This window comes from Caloenas nicobarica, chromosome 9, assembly GCF_036013445.1.
Source record: "Caloenas nicobarica isolate bCalNic1 chromosome 9, bCalNic1.hap1, whole genome shotgun sequence".
Lineage (NCBI taxonomy): Eukaryota > Metazoa > Chordata > Aves > Columbiformes > Columbidae > Caloenas > Caloenas nicobarica.
Window position 1 is genome coordinate 13,309,334 of NC_088253.1, and position 19,576 is coordinate 13,328,909.

The 19,576-nt window shown below is 39.4% G+C and overlaps 1 protein-coding gene across 2 annotated transcripts in view; it reads left to right on the forward strand.

Moving 5' to 3' along the window:
- Positions 1–19,576, forward strand: part of PEPD (peptidase D) — a 131,740-nt gene that overhangs the window by 16,138 nt on the left and 96,026 nt on the right. The window contains exons 4-7 of one of the 2 annotated variants that reach the window (XM_065640860.1): positions 4,254–4,317; positions 6,199–6,246; positions 7,915–7,976; positions 14,186–14,230. In XM_065640860.1, the coding sequence (XP_065496932.1) occupies positions 4,254–4,317; positions 6,199–6,246; positions 7,915–7,976; positions 14,186–14,230 (219 nt within the window). The remainder of the gene's footprint in view (positions 1–4,253; positions 4,318–6,198; positions 6,247–7,914; positions 7,977–14,185; positions 14,231–19,576) is intronic. The other variant, XM_065640861.1, reaches the window with a different exon arrangement.

Sequence of the window (19,576 nt, forward strand, 5' to 3'; positions counted from 1 at the left end):
TTACTAGTTTTCAACACCACACAGAGAAAAGAGGTATAGCTAATGTGAGCTATTACTTTACTGTCTGACTTAATGTTTCACACTGTATTTTTATAGTGAAAGTATTGCTGCTGCTTCTCCTCCTCTTTTTCCTATTGCCACCTCAGCAGAATTTTGTTTTGAATAAAGTTATCACATTATGGTTGAAAGGTGAATCTTGAATAGTTGGTGCTTTAATAAAACTTGAGCTGTTAAAATGAGACAGTGCATCAGAATTTGAATCTTGTCTTAAAAATGTAGCTTCACATGTTTAGGCCATCTTCAGCATTTCCCACTTGCTATGAAAATCTTGAGAGTAAGAAACCAAGCAGGTGAACTAGATTGGGTAGAAGAACATGGAAGAGGGAAGAGTATGTAGGAAGCATCAGCAGAATGTAAACAGCTTTGATGTTTAACCCAAAATTCCTCAAGCTTTTCCACTGGACTGGAAATTGTGATGAATTGTAAGTGGTGAACTAGAGACAGTCTCTTGTTTAAGGGATCCTATGGTAACAAAAAATGGAGACAAAAAATGGAGACTGTATTCTTGTAAATAAATTCAGGTGCTGACTCTTACATTTTCTTTTTAATGGCTGTAAACTATGAGCTGCCAGATTTTTCATAGCTACTTGGGCATGTGTGCTTGGGCACGACGCAGTTCCAGGAGTCTGGAGTTGCTTATTTGTATTATAAGATAAAATGATGATTCCTACTATTCTGGAAGCTAACTATTGACATTTCTAATGAACACTAATGTTTGCTTGACTGGAGTTATAAAACTATAGGGCAAGGATATTGAGCCTTTTAAAAGTGCATTTATCTCTGAAGGTTTTTGTTAATTTATGTTGCCAGTGAATCTAAAAATTTTTGCACATTCTTTTTTCCCCTGAAAAAGCCTGTAAAAATTAGACCGTTGCGTCTGTTCACACCTGTTTACAAAAGTTTTGGAGTTTTTTGATAGGTAAGGAGAGACATGATTCAATAATATCTGGGATCATATCTTCCACTTGACTAATCCTTCTAATTAATTTATGACTCGCTGTGGGTTTTTTGCATGTAGTCTCTGCAGTGATTAATCAGAATTTTGAAACTGGCAGCCCATTGCAGCACTACAGAAGACAAAGCCAAACCTAAAAATTGTAACCAATTAACTTATTCTACCTGCCTGAGAGTTGTTTGCAGAGAGATGTACTCCTCATCTCCGTGAAGTATCAGATGTACTTTTGAAATTATCGTAGCTGAATGTAACTTCTGATTTTCATACTGCCAGCGAGCATTCTGTGGAAGGTACTGTACCCCGTGACAGTGATAGTCACTTCTAGACTTCAGCCTGTTTTGCATTTAAATTGGATAAAAATGAATATTGAGCATCTGCTAAAGAACTCTGCACTTGTGCCTTTTTACAGTAACTACAATGTTGGTGCATAATAATCTTTCATAGATCCCCGCTAAACTGGGAAAAAATTGAAGAGACTGGAGAGAATACGGAAAGGTCGGGATGAGGATCATCTTTACTCCTCTTTCTCCCTGAGCTTTTGTTTTGCCATCTGTCCTGTTTTTCTATATGAGACAGCACGGAAATTTTCCACTCTAACGCAGACTTCCATGTGCACTTTCTCCTTCTACCTGTATGGTTTTGCAAAGGGCAGGTCCTTGCAGAAATCTTCCCGGTGGGAGAGGTGACTTCATCGCTGGAGCATCGTGCTTCCCATGCGATGGGTAGGGGATGATAGTTTGTGGCAAGTGTACATGAATTTATTCTACCAGCTAGTCAGAGGAGGTGGGTGGCTGAAGGAAAGAAGTGAAGCAGAGCCTCGAGTGCTTCAGAGAGGAGCTGAGGTCTGGCTCTCCACTTTGTACTAAAAAACTTCTGAGCAAGGTAGCAAGAACAAGACCAGCAAGGAGGTACACGTTTGGGAATGTGACAGCTTGTCATTAGGTGTAGTGGAGTCGAGAGTATCGGGAAGTTGACCTAGTTTAATAGCGGAGGGAGGATGGAGGATTGTGGAAGCTGCTGTTTTCTTTCTCTCAAAGTAGAGAAAAAATCCTTGGCCTTGAAAGATTGATGAGCTACTTTTGTTCCTCAAAAGAGTGACAGTGTATATAAGAAGAGATGTAGGAGGGCTTACAGCTGGAATGGGATCAATAATGGATTAATATTAACCATAACCAAAGAATTAAATTAGCAGCAGTGTGCTGTAGACCACACAATTATAGGAGGCAAGTTTAAAAAAAAATAATTGAAAAACAGCTTGTGAAAAGTCAGAAGTTTTCTGATTGTCATGTTGGAAAATGAGACCTACTCTTACTTAAACTGCATTAAGTGAATAAAATCCTGAACATTTGTGGGTGTACTTTTAAGAAATATTTACAAGAAACAGTTCTTCGATTCAAACAATGCAGCTGATTGTAAATGGTACTTTGGAGGTATTGCTCTAAAGAGCATATATTACCATAAATTACTGTTGGCCATAAATTAGCTGGTTTTACAGTTAGGATTCTTCTGATACCAGATGAATTGGTTGAAACTGTAAAAGAGAACAAAAATGGAAATTGCTAAATCTGTTTGTGATGGTTTTGGAATATTAAAGTACTTGAATGTGTGAGGAATAAAGGAGGGGAGGAGGAGATGCCTGTAGGAGAAACAGAGTATGCAAAAGTTGGAGGTAAGGGAACTATAAAATACAGGGTATAGAAAGATAAGGGGATATAGTGATTTTTTTAGAAATTAGATGTGAAATTAGCCAGGGAGAGAAGATAAATGATAATTCCTTTGAAATCTCCAACAATGATGGGAAAAGTCCACAGAAGGGGCATTATAAAAGGGAACATAAAATGAGATATTTTTGTGTTATTTTTGAGTAGTGCTTTCATAGATAAATTTTTTAAAAGTCTCTGATTTACTTCTTGGGAACACCATAAACATTTTCATGTCATCGCTTGTGTCTCAGCCTAGTACTGTTTGGAGCATACAGGAATGTAAAATGAAAAATGAGTGCACAAAGTTGAAAAAATGCTGTAAATGGGATCTCTGACCTCCTCATACTGCAGGTGACTGAGGCACATGCGTTAGATACGGAGCACTTCCTAAAGATGCTGAGCTGTTTGTCCCACCACTTCTGCTGTTCCTCACTGCACGGGGTAGAAATGTTCTTTGGTCTCCAGCCTGATTTATTATTTCCTCAGCTGGTTTTGTGCTCTTGCAGTCTAATGTTTAACCAGCTGAAGGGTCGGTCCTGTGCACACCTCAGGAAGTGTCTCTCAGGAAGCAAAATGCAGAGCATCCTTCCAGCTCTTCCAACCACATTTTTTTCTCTCATTTTCTTTACTCTGTGAAAGAATGTATGCTGGGTGGGTTTATTATTTTTTTAATTTGTTTTTCTTTTGATTTCACATTTTCAGAATGACACTGGTTATTTCAGTTTTCGGAGGGATAGAGATTGTAATCAGCGGCTGAAGTCTTGTGAATAACTGGCTGCTACCATAAAGTGGAGGAAGGAGCGATGGTACAGCCCCTGTACCAGGGGGCCAGTGGGGAGCCCCGGGGCGCTGACCCACACCAGTGTGTGCCCCGACTGACTGCGAGCAGATCTTTCACAGGATTCCTGCATTCTTCTTGCGTTTAGAAAAAACTCTCTAGTTGGGTATCAGGAGAAAATAGCAGAAGTGATTTAGTTTTGGATGCGGGCATGTGGAGTTGCACGCCGTGTTCTGTTAGAGGAATGAATATCTGCTGTCCTGAGGAACAGAGGCAGCAGAGTCCATGTCTTAATAGCCCTCAGTCTGCTTCATGTTCACATCAGAGGGGTTACCAGATAGAAAATGAACGTTTTGATCATACTTTGAATATAATACAGGGCAAACTGGTCTTTTGCTATTTCCACATCTTTCCAATGTCTGGTGGGTTGGAAAGATGTATATAAATGGCATGGCAAAATCTTTAACAAAACTGTCTTGTGTACAGTGAATGGGGAAAAAAAACCCTTAAATTCAGGAGGAGACCCTGGAATCTAAGTATCAAGTTTGGACTGGATTAAAGCACGCTGATTTTTCTAGCCATGGCATTTTTCTGTGTAATCTCCTATTTTGAGAAATGGAGTCAAGGATAAGATTATTAAAACATTCCTCATATCTGATTCTGTTATTGTGATAGTAGAGGACATTATTTCTCTGTCTGTGGCCTTATTAAATATAACAGTAAAACTAAATCCAAATGTTTCTTTTCTTTTCCAAAGGATTCATCCCCCTGAATTCTTCAGGAAAAAGTACACTGTCGATGAAGTCCACTACGTGAATGAGGTGAGTTGTCTGTCGCTGAATATTTTTCAGTGAATACAAAATCAATATGTATCAGTGATTTTGTTTAATTTCACTCCTCTGCTTACTGGGTGTCTCCTGACTTGGTAGGACCTTTTCCCCCCACCAGCTAGTGGAAAGTGTCCTTCATTCTTATAAAGCGCATGTACATTTTTTTTTTTTTAAAGGCTGAACATCAAGGTCTTAATCAGAACAGTCTCATGAACACGTTCTGTGCATCATGAGACCTGTCAGCCTGTGTCTTTATCCAACAGAAACGTGTTGCTAAATACTTTTTCTGCAATGCCTTGGAGATTGGAGGAGATTGCTGTCGGGGAGGTTGCGTGTCCTAGCTCTGACTTGGAAACCTACATTTATTTTATGCCTCCAGAGAGCTGTGAGGAAAGGCTGCCTGCCTTACTCTTAGTTTATGTTGAATCATTCTAGTATTTGAATAAGCAAATATATTTGTATTTTCAAATGCAAGTGTGGCTTGCTCAGTTAGGTTTCTCATTTCATTTCTGAGCAGATGTTTGCGTAGTTATGCACCTGGCCAGTTGCCTTTTCTTTGGTAGGAAGGCTCAGCAGGGTGAGGGCAATATTCCTGCCAAGCTCTGTGGGTGATTTTCATGGAGGGCAGCTTGAAAAGGAAGACTCTGATACTTCTGTCCCTGCAGAGCACTAACTCTGACTCACTAGACCAAAAATTTTGCTCTCATCAGCTGTGAGGATGTTTTACTTCATTTTCATAATGAGTCCAGCTACGAAGTAAAGTTTGATCCTGTATTTCAGTAGCTGGGGCTGGAGGAAGCTGTGGAGAGGTTACTTTTTGACGTGTGAGTTGGAATCATGTAGACTGCAGGTCCTGCAGTGCTCATCTGTCACATGGCGAAAATTGCAAGTGGAAAATGCGTATCTTATTTTTAAAAATTTATTTTGGATCACCTTAGTTGTTTTAGGTCACTTTCCATCAACAAATGCCTTTATTGCGGTTCTGTTCTGTGCTTCCTTACCGCTCAAAAAACTCATTGATGGGAACAAGAGCTCGTTATGTGGACCAGTAAATTGTCCCAAAATAAAGGCCGTTTTCCATCTGGACTACATGGATGGAATTTAGAAGCTATTGAAGCTTGCAGTGAAAATGTTCAGCTTTCAAAGGTTCTTCCTCTAACTTTTGCCTGGTTTGCCAAGGAATTGGTTTTCCACCATCAGGACACTAGGGGCCTCATTTACAGGATAGTTTTATGTCAACAAATGACCAACCTGTGTGAGCATGTAATTCTGATGTTTCATGGGGAGGAAGAAAAAAAAAACAAAACAAACCCTGAGGAATGTGGAATTGGTATTTTTATACCTCACTGCCATAAGCCTTCTTTTGTTAATATTATCAGCGTGCTATTAAGCTTGTTTAAAGCTCATAGAGCTCTGCTCCATGGAGTTAAGTCATCTGCTCATTGCTTCAAGTAATGTGTAATTGAGTGCCCACCTTTCTGCAGCTGCTCTGAAAGCCCAGTTCTCTATGAGTCCAATGATTTTGTTCTCAGTTTGTAAAGGTTTGAAAGATACTGAGGGAACTTTTTGGCTCTCATTTCCTCTGTCTTCCAAATGATGACAATAGACTCAATCTTAAGTTATAGTTGGTATCTATGTGTTTAAAGAACACCATGAACTTAAGCACGGTGTTTCTGTCTAAATACTTTGTGATTTACTGACTCTTGTTGCAAGTGACAGGTAATACTACAATTTCTGAAAGATATCAGAGGAGCATTTTTTGTCTTTGCAGCTCGTTTACTTTGTATGCAGCAAATGTTGATGACATTGGTGTCAATGTGATTATAAGGAAGAAAAAGAGAAAAATAATAGCAATCTAAAACTTCTTTTTAGATATCCAGTGTCTTGGCTTCGAAGAATCCTGCTGTGCTGCTTACTTTGGTGAGTCATATTATTCTGAAGAATAACTACGTGTTTTCTTCAATAAGGAGATCAGTTTATTGAGTATTTCTGTGCACTGTCATTCCCTATCTTTTCCTCCCCATCTTTGCCAAGTTGAAGCCACCTGTGTATAGTCATCTAGTCATCTGGCTCCTCCATGATCTCAAGATTTGTAACCTCTGGCCTTGCAGTGTATATTCTCTCTGCTTTATCTGTTCTCTGGTAAAACATGAGAAGACTCTGTTACGTGGACCATACTGTCTTCCAACCTATGTACAATGGCTCCAGAGTCCATTTTTCTCTTCTATTGCTCTTGTCATGTCGTGAGCATGTTTGGGCCTTTCTGTGAGAATCACACATGGATTCAGGGAACACTTTTTCTTCATTGAGTGGGTTGGTAGGAAAAACTTCTGAGAGGAGGGAGTGATATCACACAGCTGCCAAGTATTGTGAATGGTGCTTCTCTGGAAGAAGGATGAATGAATGGATGGTAAAGCCTGTGCAAGTTTCTTCTTCCCCATCACCCCTCCCCCAGCTTCTTTCCTTGACAGATGTTTTGTAAATCTCTCACGATTAAAAGTATCTGATTTCTTGTCTCCAATCTATTCAGAAATTATTTCCTGACTCTGAGCTTTCCCTTACAGCAGATGCAGTGGCAGCTCCTGGATTTCTTCTTTTCCCATTATAGTTGCCACACAGAATTCTTACCAAAAATTCCTCCTTAAGCAGTCATGTAGAATGAGATCTGATTTCTTTATCCATTAAGAACAGAGGCCCTCAATAGTTTTCAGTCCTTCTTGCACTTATATTTCTATACACACACACATACACGTATAAAAGATGACCCTACAGCTTTTTTCATGTTCTTTAAGAGAAATGTGTGGGAAAGGGAATGTTTGACCATCTTGTGCTTCTTACCATTTGTTTCTGCACATCAGGTTGTCTATTAGTTGTCACTCCATGGGCATCCTGTTGTAGTTGGGAATTTTCGTGTAACTCCTGGCTGAGAGGATGGAGCTGTGATGCTTTTGCATTCCTCCCACTGCCATGAGAGGCATACAGAGAAGGGAAGAACACTCTCTTTACTTTGAATGGAAACTCGGTCCTCTCCTCTTGTGGTCTCATTCCAGATACAGAACTGGAATGTTTTTCCACAGGGTTTCCCAGACACATGTCAGAAGTCTTCATCTGCCTTGTAGCAGCCAAAATCCTCTTGCTTATTCTATTTGCTTGAAAGGAAGGCTGTAGGGGAGCGGCATGCAAATTTAAATACCAAGCCTTGCCAAGGCAGCGTGTAATAATTTATTTTTAAATGAAATTACTTAAGAAGAAACCTTCCCTGTTTGTTATTCCCTTGCCCTTTATTATTATATAGGTCTCCTAGCTGCCTCTCAAGACATAAGGGAATTAGAAATCAGAGCTTGTCGTTATTCCTAAGTAGTACATCCTGACCTGAGTTCTACACTTGTCTCCTATGAAACAAATAATTTCTTAAATTGGTCAGCATTTGAACAAGCAGTCTGCTTTTTTTTTATTTATAGTGAGTCAAGTAAGCTTATGTTTAAGTTTTTATCAAGACTTACTGCCATCAGGTTCTCCCTCTGATTTAAATTTTGAATACTTGTGTTTGGCTCAGAGTCACAATCCTTTTAATCTTTTCCCTCCCAGCGTGGCATTAATACTGATAGTGGAAATGTCTCCAAAGAAGCTTCATTTGAGGGAATCAGCCAGTAAGTGACAAAGCTTTTTTTATACATTAATTATTGCATGGTTATGTTGAATTTATTTTATATTTCACATTAAATTATGTTTTTTCCTAATGACAGGATGTTGAATGGTAGATCAAATGTGTCGGTATTTCTTCGGAAACAAAATATTTGACATGTTTCTAATGTCTTGAAATACAGTGGTGTGTTTTTTGGAAATCTCTTTTGCATATAAAGTCATCTAATGTTTCCCTTTCTCTGTGTTTGTTTTATGTATCTAAAACCAAACATATCCATCCCTCTACCTCCATTTCCACTTTTGGGATTGGACTATTTGGTTTTCAGATTTCAGAAAATGAATCTTCAAGAGTAGCTTCTCTCAATGACTTCCTTGTACCATATTAAGGTAGATATTAGGGATTCTGGTATGCGCAGTCTTCTGAAAAGATGTTGCATTACAGGTGTAAAATAAAATATAACTTTTCTGCCTAGATGTGATCTTCTAGTGTCCCTTGGTGATGTCTTTTTATGAAGTTTGGTTACTAATGGGGTGAAAATGTCCTCCTGCATGCGGTATTTTGAAAAGGCAGTAAATAAAAACACATCACAGCCTCTCTGGGATGTGAGGATGATGGCCTCAATTTTGAATGAAATACAACTGTCTGTTCTGTTATGACATCCTAAAATTAGATAATTTTCCATTTTAGCTCAAGTATATGGCAAAAAAGAAACAAAGCCTCCCACAAAAAAGCCTGTTAAAATAAACACTCGTGATGAGATGTTGAGTACATGGCCTTTTTTACGATCCTTGACTCCTAGCCACCCCACTGTATTTTTCTCCATCCACCTCTGTCAGCAACATATTAGCTATGCAGTGATGATCGTAATGCACAGAATTTGCTGCAGGTCTGGGCACTCATTTTTGTAGTCCGAGAGCACGCTTTCTGCTGGGATCATCTTTTCTCTGTCGTGTAAACTGAAATCTGGAATCTGTTTCCATAACTCCTTTGTTCTTCCCTGTACAACCTGAATGGAAACTCAATGTTTCTGTCAGGGATATTTGGAACCAGGGTGGCAGACATTTGGACATCTTTTACTGCCCAGTGAAGTAAATATAAACTGTTCCAGAATATAAGCAAGTAGTTTTTAATGAATATTTGGTGTTTTCTCTGCTGTCACAGCAGTATGATGCTCTGTTTCTTTGACCAAGCAGATGTTCAGTCATCTTGCACTCTGCAGATACAGGTGGACTCCAACATCTGTGCGGAACGATACCTCTGGTTTTATCTGAGACACCTCCACATGAAATGTTAACAGTTTTTAACTCTAGCAGTAATTAATTATGGGAGTGATATAAAAGGTCTGTCTGAAGTACCAAAAAGCCCTTTTTCCCCCCTGAATTTCACTAAACACTAGAGTTTAATTAGTAACACATTCTATTAGTAGTCAACGTTAAGGTAGGAAGCCACTCCATTTAGCACTTGAGATTTTATCACGTCTCCTGCAACACTTAAAGGGTTTAATGATATTTTATTGCTGGCTTCCAAGTTTGCGGTAAACATGCTGTCGGTGTTCTCCAGGAGGAGTGCTTCCCCATTCTTTTGGGGCGATTTCCAGCTGTTTGGCAGATACTTCTCTTTTGAGACCCAGGATACCTCATCCCTCTCCACCCCGAGGCACCGAGTTGTTCAGTTTGCTGCCTTTGACACGTCTGGTCGGTGTCTTCCCCCACATGCTCGTGGTACAGAAGAGCAAGCATTGATTTTGTTGTTGGATGTGCTGGAGATCCACTACCCTCTTCTGACAGATGATGTATTCCTGGGGTCTCGTTTGCTTCCATCTTCTGGCTACCTGGCCAAGATGTATTTACTTGCAAGGGCTCTTTTGTGTTGCTCCTGCTCCCATTTGTCTTTTTTTTTTGCTAGAATGACTGGTGTGGGTTTGGTTGGGTTTGGGTTCGTGTGGTTTTTTTGGTGGGGTTTTTTTTGGTGGATAATAATGGAAATAATTGTATCATTTCCTGAAAAAGCTGCATCTTGTTGTCTTTGCAGGCTGTTGGTCTGCTCCCATCAGAAGCTGCCTTTTTCTTGCCCTAATGATGTTGCTTCCCTGCCTTTACTTTTGGAACCTTTTGAACTTCTTCTGGAACACAATTACCTAAACTATTTGATTCATTTTTCCACTGTAATAGTCATTTGAGACAAAGTGACTACTGTGGTCATGCATTTTTTCTATGGTCCTCCTGAAGATCACACCTAAGTTATTTTTGTCCTGCTAGCAGTGATCCAACTTAATTTTATGCTGATAATAGAGCCCATAATAGTGAATCATATCATAGTTTCCATTAGTTTACATATAGCGCTCTCATATAGCAAAGTATGTTGTACTGATAAAAAAAAAGCTTGTATGTTGGTGCAGTCTGTGAAATGGAGAGTGTCTGGGAAGTCTCTGTGCTCTGCGGTGGGCAGGAGCCCTTGGGGACGGGGACTTCAGACAGGAGACCTGCACCATTTACTGGTGATGTTCCTGGTAACTCCCCTCACAGCAGCTTTGTTTACAGCCGCTCTGAATCCTACAGAAAGGACTTGCTCTCACTTGCTTCGGGTGGCTTGAACACAGAAGGCAGGTTTCTAAAGTAGTTCTAATGCATTGTTTTCTAGAAATATGTATTTCTGTTTGCTAACAGAGGGTAGTTCTGTGGGGTGTTTTGTTACAGTTGCGGTTTTTGTTTTTCCAATTTGTGGACCCATTTTTCAGACTGAAAAATGTGCAGGAATTTTTATGTCTAATCATGTGCTTATGTAGCACTTGTAAAAGTGCTTTGAGTTGATGTGACTCACCATACAGAAAATGGATTTTGAACTTTTATGGATAAACACTAATGTGCCATATTCTTTAAAACACTGTTGAATAAATCTTTGCGTGCTGTGTTGGGTTGGTTTTTATTCATCCTCAGAATCAATTGATGTAAATGATGGATAGTTTAAGCAATTGTACCCGATGTTTAAAGTTTTTCAGTAAATTCTTTTCTCTCAGAACGGCACTTGTTGCGTATGACTGTGAAGAAGAGTAGAGAATTCTAACATTGTGTATGAATATGTTTTAGATTTTTATCACCGTATACACACAAAGTGTATTTGTTAAACTGACAGAGGGTCTCATTATACAGTGTTATTATACAGGAGGTGTAGATTTCTGGCTTTTTTTTTTTAACTAATGAAATTGTCTTGCGTGTTAAAGAACAACTGAGTATGAAATCAATTTGGACATGCCTTTCAGTGTAGCATTTCTTAGTTCTGTGTTGATTAAATGGAAGTATAAATACGTTACAGATTGCAGTTGTAGCAAAATGTCAATTTGTTTTCTTCCTCAAGATCACATAGCTCGTCATCTAAATATTTTCAATTTGCAGATTGCAGGAAAATGTAGAATTGGATTGATCTCCATGATCCTCTTAATGTTAGGGCGGTACATGGTTTTTAAGAATAAGTTTATTGTCTAGTGGGATCAAAATTTTGCTGGAGGGACAAGGTAGGGTGATTTTTTGGTAAGACTTTGTGCACAATTTATGTGAATTAAAAACCATTTGTGTACTATTGGTGATGACAAGTTCTTCCCCCTGAACTTGTTATTTAACCAGTAACTTTTAGGATGTGGTTTGTTTAGCTGCCTTGTTGGTAACTGAAGTGAAGCATAATTTGGGTAACGAGCTTCAGAAGTGTAGCAGTTGTGCGGAGGCGGCCCTGCGACCACTCGTGCAGAACCCACAGCTGGCACGGGCTCAGGGGGGCTGAGACACTTCAATCCTTAATCGTTGGCTTCCTTGAAAAAGCTGCACACAACAGGTCAGATTCTCTTCCAAATCTGAATTGATGCAGTGTCCCGGGGCTCTAAGATCTTGTTTTATACTTGACGTTATACCACAAAGTCTGTCTTTCAGATGAGAGAGAAAACTGCCTTTCGGCTGATGACCACCTGCCCCTTCTCCCACCCCAGCCCCAGCACCCCCTTGTTTCAGTCCTGCTGCCTTTCTGTGGGTTTAATTAGCTGCCCCAATCGACAGCAACTAGAACTTTAAGGAGCTGCCACATAGTAAGCTGTCCCAGCCAGTAAGTAAAACTTGCACTTCTGGAAGCACCAAGTTCAAGAACAGCCTTTAGGGCCATGAAAGGTGCAAGCCGGGGACTGCAAGAGATGGTATGTCTCTCGGCTGAAATTGCTTTTATAAAAGAGAATTATTTGAGCTATTATAAGCCCGTGCCAGTGTAAAATCCCCCTCCCTTTTTTTTTATTGCTCAGATGAGGGACAGTCTTCTCTTGTGAGGTTCATAGTTTTACTGTTTGGCTCATTTGATTTGCTTTTGGTTTCATCTCTTTGTGGTTAAAGTGAGCATGTCAGGTTCTTGAGAGAAGAGATCTGAATTTTCAGAATCTAAGCCAGCTGCGTTCTGTACCTGTCCTTCCCTGCCCTTTATTTTCTCTGGTTACTTCATAATAACCATAGTTTATACTTGTCTTATTTGCATAGAGCTGGTGTTGGAGCTTTGTGCAGGGCTGCAGTGTCTCCTTAACACTTGCCTTCACTGACCTGTTGTTTTCTGTCTGACGCTGATGACAGTTATTGAAAGTCCTCGTGTCTGGTGTTGCAGCTGCAGCCTAGCTCTTCTGCGTCTTCATTTTCTGTGGCAGTGTCTGTTGGTGCTTTCCAGCCAAACAGGGAGCTCAGGCTTTTGGGGTTTTTTTAGAATTTTTATATATTGATTTTACTATATCATTCGTATATTTTCTTCTGTATAATCTTTAACTGGCTCTTCCATTCCAGAACTATGTCTGCATTGGCCTCCATAGGTAATCGTTGTTAGGGTAGTGATCATTAAATTCAAAGAGTGCCTGTTTTCTCTGGTTTTACAGGACTTCCTTGTTTGCAAGAACCAACTTTATTCTATAATGTTGCATTGTTCTGTGCCTTGTGGCTTTATGTATTGTGTTGCTTTTCCAATGGCTTCTAATTAAACCCATAATACTGAATACCATACAACTTGTCCTTGTTGAATGTTGTGATAAGTTGTTGTGTTTTACCTTGGAGTAGGAATACAAAGCCATTAACTTTCCCCTTGTTAGGATTTTATAAGTTTGTAAGCATATGTTCTTGAAAAAGAGAAGCATAGTTTTTTTATCTTCTGCTATCTGAGGATGCAGGAAGACCCTTGTACGATCAGAAGTGACTTCCAGATATTTTTTTAATTGGATTTGTGCTTTAATTGTTCCCTTCTGAGGAATAAAGAATGGTTAATAAGCTGGAATAGGTTTTATTTTTCCTTCAGAAATGTGGGAAAATGGATTGTTGCCTTACAACATTCTTCTGAAGATCTGTTGGGAGCCTTGGAGCATTTTAATTCCCTTAAATGCCCTAACTGAAGAGCCAACAGTCCTGAGTCAGACAAAAATATCTTTGATGCAGAACACTCCTTAGACATTTAAATTGTAAGCAAAAAACCCCTTGAACAATGCTTGAAAATCTGTTTTTGTTCCACTTAATTACTCAGCTTTTTACTCTATTGGCCACTGTAATGTTACTGTTTAGAGAGCCTCAGAATAGCTCCAAGAACACATGAATTACTAATATAGAAAATAAACAGAAAAAAAAGTTGTGCGTGAGGCCAAGGTGAGATGGAAGCTTTTGCTTTGCCTCTTCTGTAGATCGGAAAAGATGAGAAGAGGTTGTTTTCCTTTTCACAATCCTCTGAGCGAGCTTGTGTATCACGTGCCATGTTCTGTGCACACAAAAATCGGAAGGCATAAAACAAAGGATATAATTAGCAATTCGCTGTGTTTAGTTTTGTCGAAGGGTGTTCGATGAGCAAAGTTAAAATCGCGGAACAATTTTGCTTGGAAGGTTCCCTCTGGAGGCTGATCTGGTCCAATCCACACTCATAGCAGTGGATTTTGTCGAAAGAAGTTTTTTAAGTACATCCTGAATGTACTGTTACTCCAGTTTCTGCACATTCTTAAAATACAATAGTAAAGCAGAATACCTGCACAGAGAAGATGGGGGTGTGTACTCTCCTCATGGGGATCTATACTGATCTATACTGTGTTCCCATACAAGATTTACCTTTGCAGGTTTTCACATCCTCAGAGAAGACACTTTAAAAAAAAAAAAAAAGTAAATATACAGTCTTTGCTGTTGTGTGTTTGGCTATTTTTAATATATACTTTTTTTTTTTTGGTAGATTCAATGTGAACAACAAAATCCTTCATCCTGAAATTGCAGAATGGTGAGTAGCATAAAATCTTTGACTACTGTTGAATGTGCTTATGTCCTGTACCTTTGCTTCAGAGGGATTCCCTCAGCAGAAGCCTCCTACTTTACTATATGAGTATTAATTTTAAGCTGATATTATGTTGTGGGGTGGAAATAATGTACAGAAGTGAAAACAGGGCTAGGTAACAGCATTGAAAAGTGAGGAATTTATGTAACATTTATTCGGCATTGTGTCTGGATATACATTCTTTTGGAGTTAAATCACATTCTTGTAAATGTGAATTTGTATGAATAAGAAAAGCACTGAGGATAATTCATATTCTACCAATGGAAATCAAAGGTAGATGAAAACTGTGTCTGAACAGGTAATATTTAATAGGGTGTTATTACTTCTCCAGGATTTATTTTAACAGCATTAATTTTGTTGAATTATTCTTCATGTAACTATGGTTTGTAATTCTAGGGGAATTCTGCTGTAGCCTGTCTAGAATAGACAAAATTAAAGAGTGTGACTAAGTGTATTAGCAGCTTGCAAAGCTACTGTATTTTGCCAGTTTTCCTCTTTTGGTCACCATTGCTGACTTTGGTCTCAGAATTGCTTCATAACTTGGGATTTCTAGTTTTCCATTTAGGAAATGAACTGAAGAAACAACACAGTGGATTTTTGTTAATGAATTAGGTTTTTTATTAATCTAGAAATGAGAAAGCAAATCCTTGGTTAAGACAGATACGCTTAGAGTTTTAAAATAGAAACAGGAAAGTGTACCTTTTGACTACCACTAATGTGGTTGATTGTATGATTACCTGTTATTCTGTTTAATGTTTATTATTAGCACATATGCTGAGAACAATCTTCTGCCTGCTGTATTCATCTACATCTAGTTGCCAGCTTGCAAGCTGGAGAGGTGTTTTTTGAACAGCAGTGAGATTTCAGAACGTGTAGAATTTTAATAGGTCACATTTTTATTGTTACAGCCATTTTTCATTGCTTAGCATGACTTCAAAAAAAAGTTGTGAAAGGAAAGTGGGAAGCAGGGGAACTTTACTGAGACATTTTTGTGTAACTTAGTCGTGGGTGGACCCGGAGACTTGGAGTAGTGGGACTCATTTTTTGCAAATCCTGCCTATGAGTGCTAGGGGGAATATGAGAGCTTTGTAGCACAGGAAATTGCTCAGGGTACTGATTTTTAAATCTTGCCTATTCTGACCTTCTAGAATTCAAACCCTTCCTTTTCCAAAACAAAGTTGTTATCTTAGAGAATTGATTTCCGAATCTAAGCGTTGGTCAACCTTTGAGGTAGAGAGTCCTAACTAATGTAGACAGAACATGAGTTCAGCAGCTGATGTGTAGGGATGCACAAATTAAAGACAGTTAGGAATACTTGGTAAAGAAGGAGCTTAGCAAAAGACCTGTTCTCTTTTAGAAATATCATTAGTGTTTAACTAGTCAAGCTCCTGCCATTACAGGTATTGATAGGGAAGATATAGAAATGTTAATGCATGCTTTGAGACCCCCCATGCTGTGCTACGTTGCTTCCAAAAGTAACAGAATGGGTAAGTCAAATTGGAAGTTCTTCATAGCATCTTATTTTCTTGCAGAGGTGTCTGCTGCCAAATTCTAGTTGGTTGATGTGGTGTTGGGCTGCAGTTTTTTCTGTTGTTTAAGACACTGGAATTTTCAGCCTCTGCCACTTCATTATTATGTGCCCAGCAGCCAGAGAAGGACTCTCTGGGACCTGACAAACCATTTGAAGAGCAGAGGAGAGAGCTGCATCCTCAACCTGACAGTGCCATTTCAGTGCTCCTCTTGTTTTCCCACCTTTTTATACTCGTTAGCTTAAAGAAGACTTAAAGAGACTTACAGGAGGGCCTGATCTGATTTCCAGGCTTTGATCTGTAGGTATGGCAGCACTATGGGGAGAGAGATGACAATTTTACCTGTGAAAGGCTCTGGATTAGGGCTACGAGTGTGTTCCCAAGCTAGCTTTCATTCTGGTCCCATCCACCTTACCAAGGTGTCACCTGATAAGCTTTTTCTCCTCTGTGGTTTGGGTTAATGGGGGATTAAATCTTCTTCAGGAAGCTCAGGGATGGTCAAACATGAGGTCCATGCCCTGAGGTTGTACCAAAACAGGTGGAACATTGAGAGAGTAGAAAAGCAGGACTTGGAGCTGCTCATTGTGGTGTAGAGAGAATCTGTTCTGTGAACTTTGAGTGCCAGCCCAGAATTCTGATTTTGTGCTCCTTGCGACCTCACGGGGGAGAGGTGCTTGGTACGCGCCTTCCCTCCACCTGGCTTTTGAGGAAAGGGAATTCTCAGTGAAGCCAAGTTCACGTTTGCATTCAAAAGTGTTTTTAAAGGTTTTGTCAAGTTTGGTGGCTTTCGTTTTAAGTCAGAAGTATGTTAAAGACCATTGTTGGGGTTTAAGCATCTGGTGAAATCAATACATGAATGACAGGCTATGTGTATTAAAACTTCTTAAAGTAGAATTTTCCTTGGAATGTCAAGTTATAGCCCAGGAACCTTTCTTTGGAAAGCAATAACATTTTTTAAATTAAGAATAGTTTTCTCTTAGGAAGATTAATTTTTGGGAGGTTATATTCTAGGCTAGAAAATTGTTTCATTTGGATCATATGCTGGCATAGATGCATGTCATTTCAAATTCAGCAAACTCTGAACTACTGTGTTTTACACGATGCTTGTCAGAAAAACTCCAATCTATACCATACTGTCAAAACTGCCAGCAAGAGGTGAAATGGCTGAGCTTTCCGGACCAGCCAGGGAGAACTGTGAGCTACAAAAGGCAACTCCGGTATTATACGGTCTTCTAAGAAAATGCAGAGAAAACGGTTCAATACTGACAAGGGGCAGAGCATTTGTGGTTAAGGATCTGTTGCCTCCCTTGCTTATTCATCTTTTTTCAAGATCTCAATATTTTCTGACTTGCTATGAAACTTAAGGATAAAACGTAAAAGAATCTGACCTTAGACTGGATTTCAGCAGTTTGCAGAGGGTGTTATCTTTTTTTTTCTTTTTTTCATCGAGTGAGTGTGTTTTCAAACACAATTGAACACTTTCATTTTAAATTTCAGGCCTTCCATTTCAAATTCGATACTGAATGTATACGCTAAGTATTGATTTCACTGTTTTGAAAAGAAAATGTTTTCTAACAGAAGACAAACTCCAAATGTGCTCAAATTATCTCCCTAGTAACCAAAAGGAATTTTTTCCGCACGAGCTCTTAGCAAAATGGCCTTTTGTTACTTTAGTATCCCAGTGTCTGTCTGCCATAATTGTGGTGGTGCTACAAGATAAACATTTAGCAATATATGGCTCATTTTGTGCCCGTATATACTGTGTTTTCCGGTGACCTCAATGAAATTGGATTTGATAGTTACATGTGGAAGATTTCGTATATTCTGGATTTTGCGTTACTTTGATGGAAAGCCGTAACTGTTTCTTTGGGGAAAGTAAACTGTATGTTAATGTCTTAAAGCTGGACATATGCTGCTTTTCTTTTCAGAGGTTTATGTATATTGTAAACCTCTTAACATAGAATCATAGAATAGTTTGAGAGATCATCTAGTTCCAACCCCCCTGCCATGGGCAGGGACACCTTCTGCTGGACCAGGTTGCTCAAAGCCTCGTCCAGCCTGGACTTGAACACTTCCAGGGATGGGGCATCCACAGCTTCTCTGGGCAGCCTGTTCCAGTGCCTCACCACCCTCATGGGGAAGAATTTCTTCCTTATATCTAATTTAAACCTACCCGTTTTCAGTTTGAAGCCGTTACCCCTTGTCCTATCACTACAAGCCCATATTTTTGAACTGTTTCAAGAGGAACTCCCGTATTTGGTGTTCATGCAACTGTCTTTCAGAATTGTACTTCTGCTTTGCATATGTGCATTACTATGTTTATTGGCTTTGATGCTAATTCAGTCAGCAAGTTTTTATGTGAAAGCTTGCAGAAGAGCGTAAATATATCAACTAGAGAAATTTCTATAAATAAATGTGGAAAGGCAACAGCAGAGGTGAAAAAGGGCAAAGATGAGGCAGGACTGTGGATGCCGTGTACATGGGCAGCATCTATATTTACTAGGTGGTCTGTAAACGTGATGTTTCCAGTAAGACAAGGAGGAGTGGATATATCCACGTTTTCCATGCACATCACAGAAAGCAGCCTTAAAATGTGCACACATGTACTATAAACAATGAAACGAGGCAGCTGATAAACACCAAACTGGTAACCGGGAGCAAATAGGTGGCATGATCAGGAGTGGTGAATGCACATAGAGAATCGAACATTCGTGTATCTTTGAGGAGAGCACTGGTTTAGGAAAATGTAGTTGAGTTATGCAAGTTTCAGCTTCATAGGTGCCTCGAATTCTGTGTGCTCTTGACAACCTGTTAAATGGAAAATAGGTTGTGCATGAAGTTTGGTATCCAGCCACTTAAAATGCCCAGACTTAATTTTAGGACTGAAATGATACTTGTTTGTATTAAAGCTTCTCTCTTCTGTTGGATGACTGAGGAAGAAGAAATGTTTTTACACTGGTAAAATGGAAAAGAAAAAAAGAAAAAGGTCAAAGTTATAGGTCAATCCTGACAGTAGGAGACTTGTGCTCCTATTTTAACTCAATTGCATTGAGTGTCTTGCCCGTTAATCTGACAACTGTGTTACATGGTGAATCTCAACGTTTTTGCAATCGTATTAGCTGGAGCCCAGAAGTGATTTGTTCCCATTAAAATATTAATGCATGTATGGAGGTTGTGCAACTGGTCCAGGAGCTGTTTTTAGTAGAACATTGAAGTTCATATTTGTGAACAAAGGTAGGATTTTCTTCCTAGCCTTGTCTTGGAACTGGGGGGAAAACACCATGAGAACTCTGGACCACACATCACCGGCAAGGTTGCCCAGCAGTGCTAACCACAGACTAGCAATGCTTTAATCCTGGCTTGGGAGAGCATTGCTTTTTGTGCCATCAAAACGGTGAGAATGTGCTGAAATATGTGCCTTTCTGCTCCTGAAACACGCTGGTGAGAATTCCATCAACAGCACTACTGCAGACAGCACAGGAGCCCAGTGACTTATTCTTTTTGGTATCTAGTGGAGGGTGGAGTTGATCATGTTCCCTGCACAACTGTACATCCTCTGTCTTTTCCCTACTAACGGTTGGGGAGTGGGTTTTGTAGGTCTCAGAATTACTAAACATTTTCTGTAAAATGTTTCAGTGCTTGACCTTGTGTAAATGGAGGTGATGAGTTGCATAAAAAGTTTGTCTGCGGCTGAGCGTGAATTGGTATATGCAAAAAGATAGGTATGAAGTTATGATTAAAATAAATACCTTGACACTGTAGC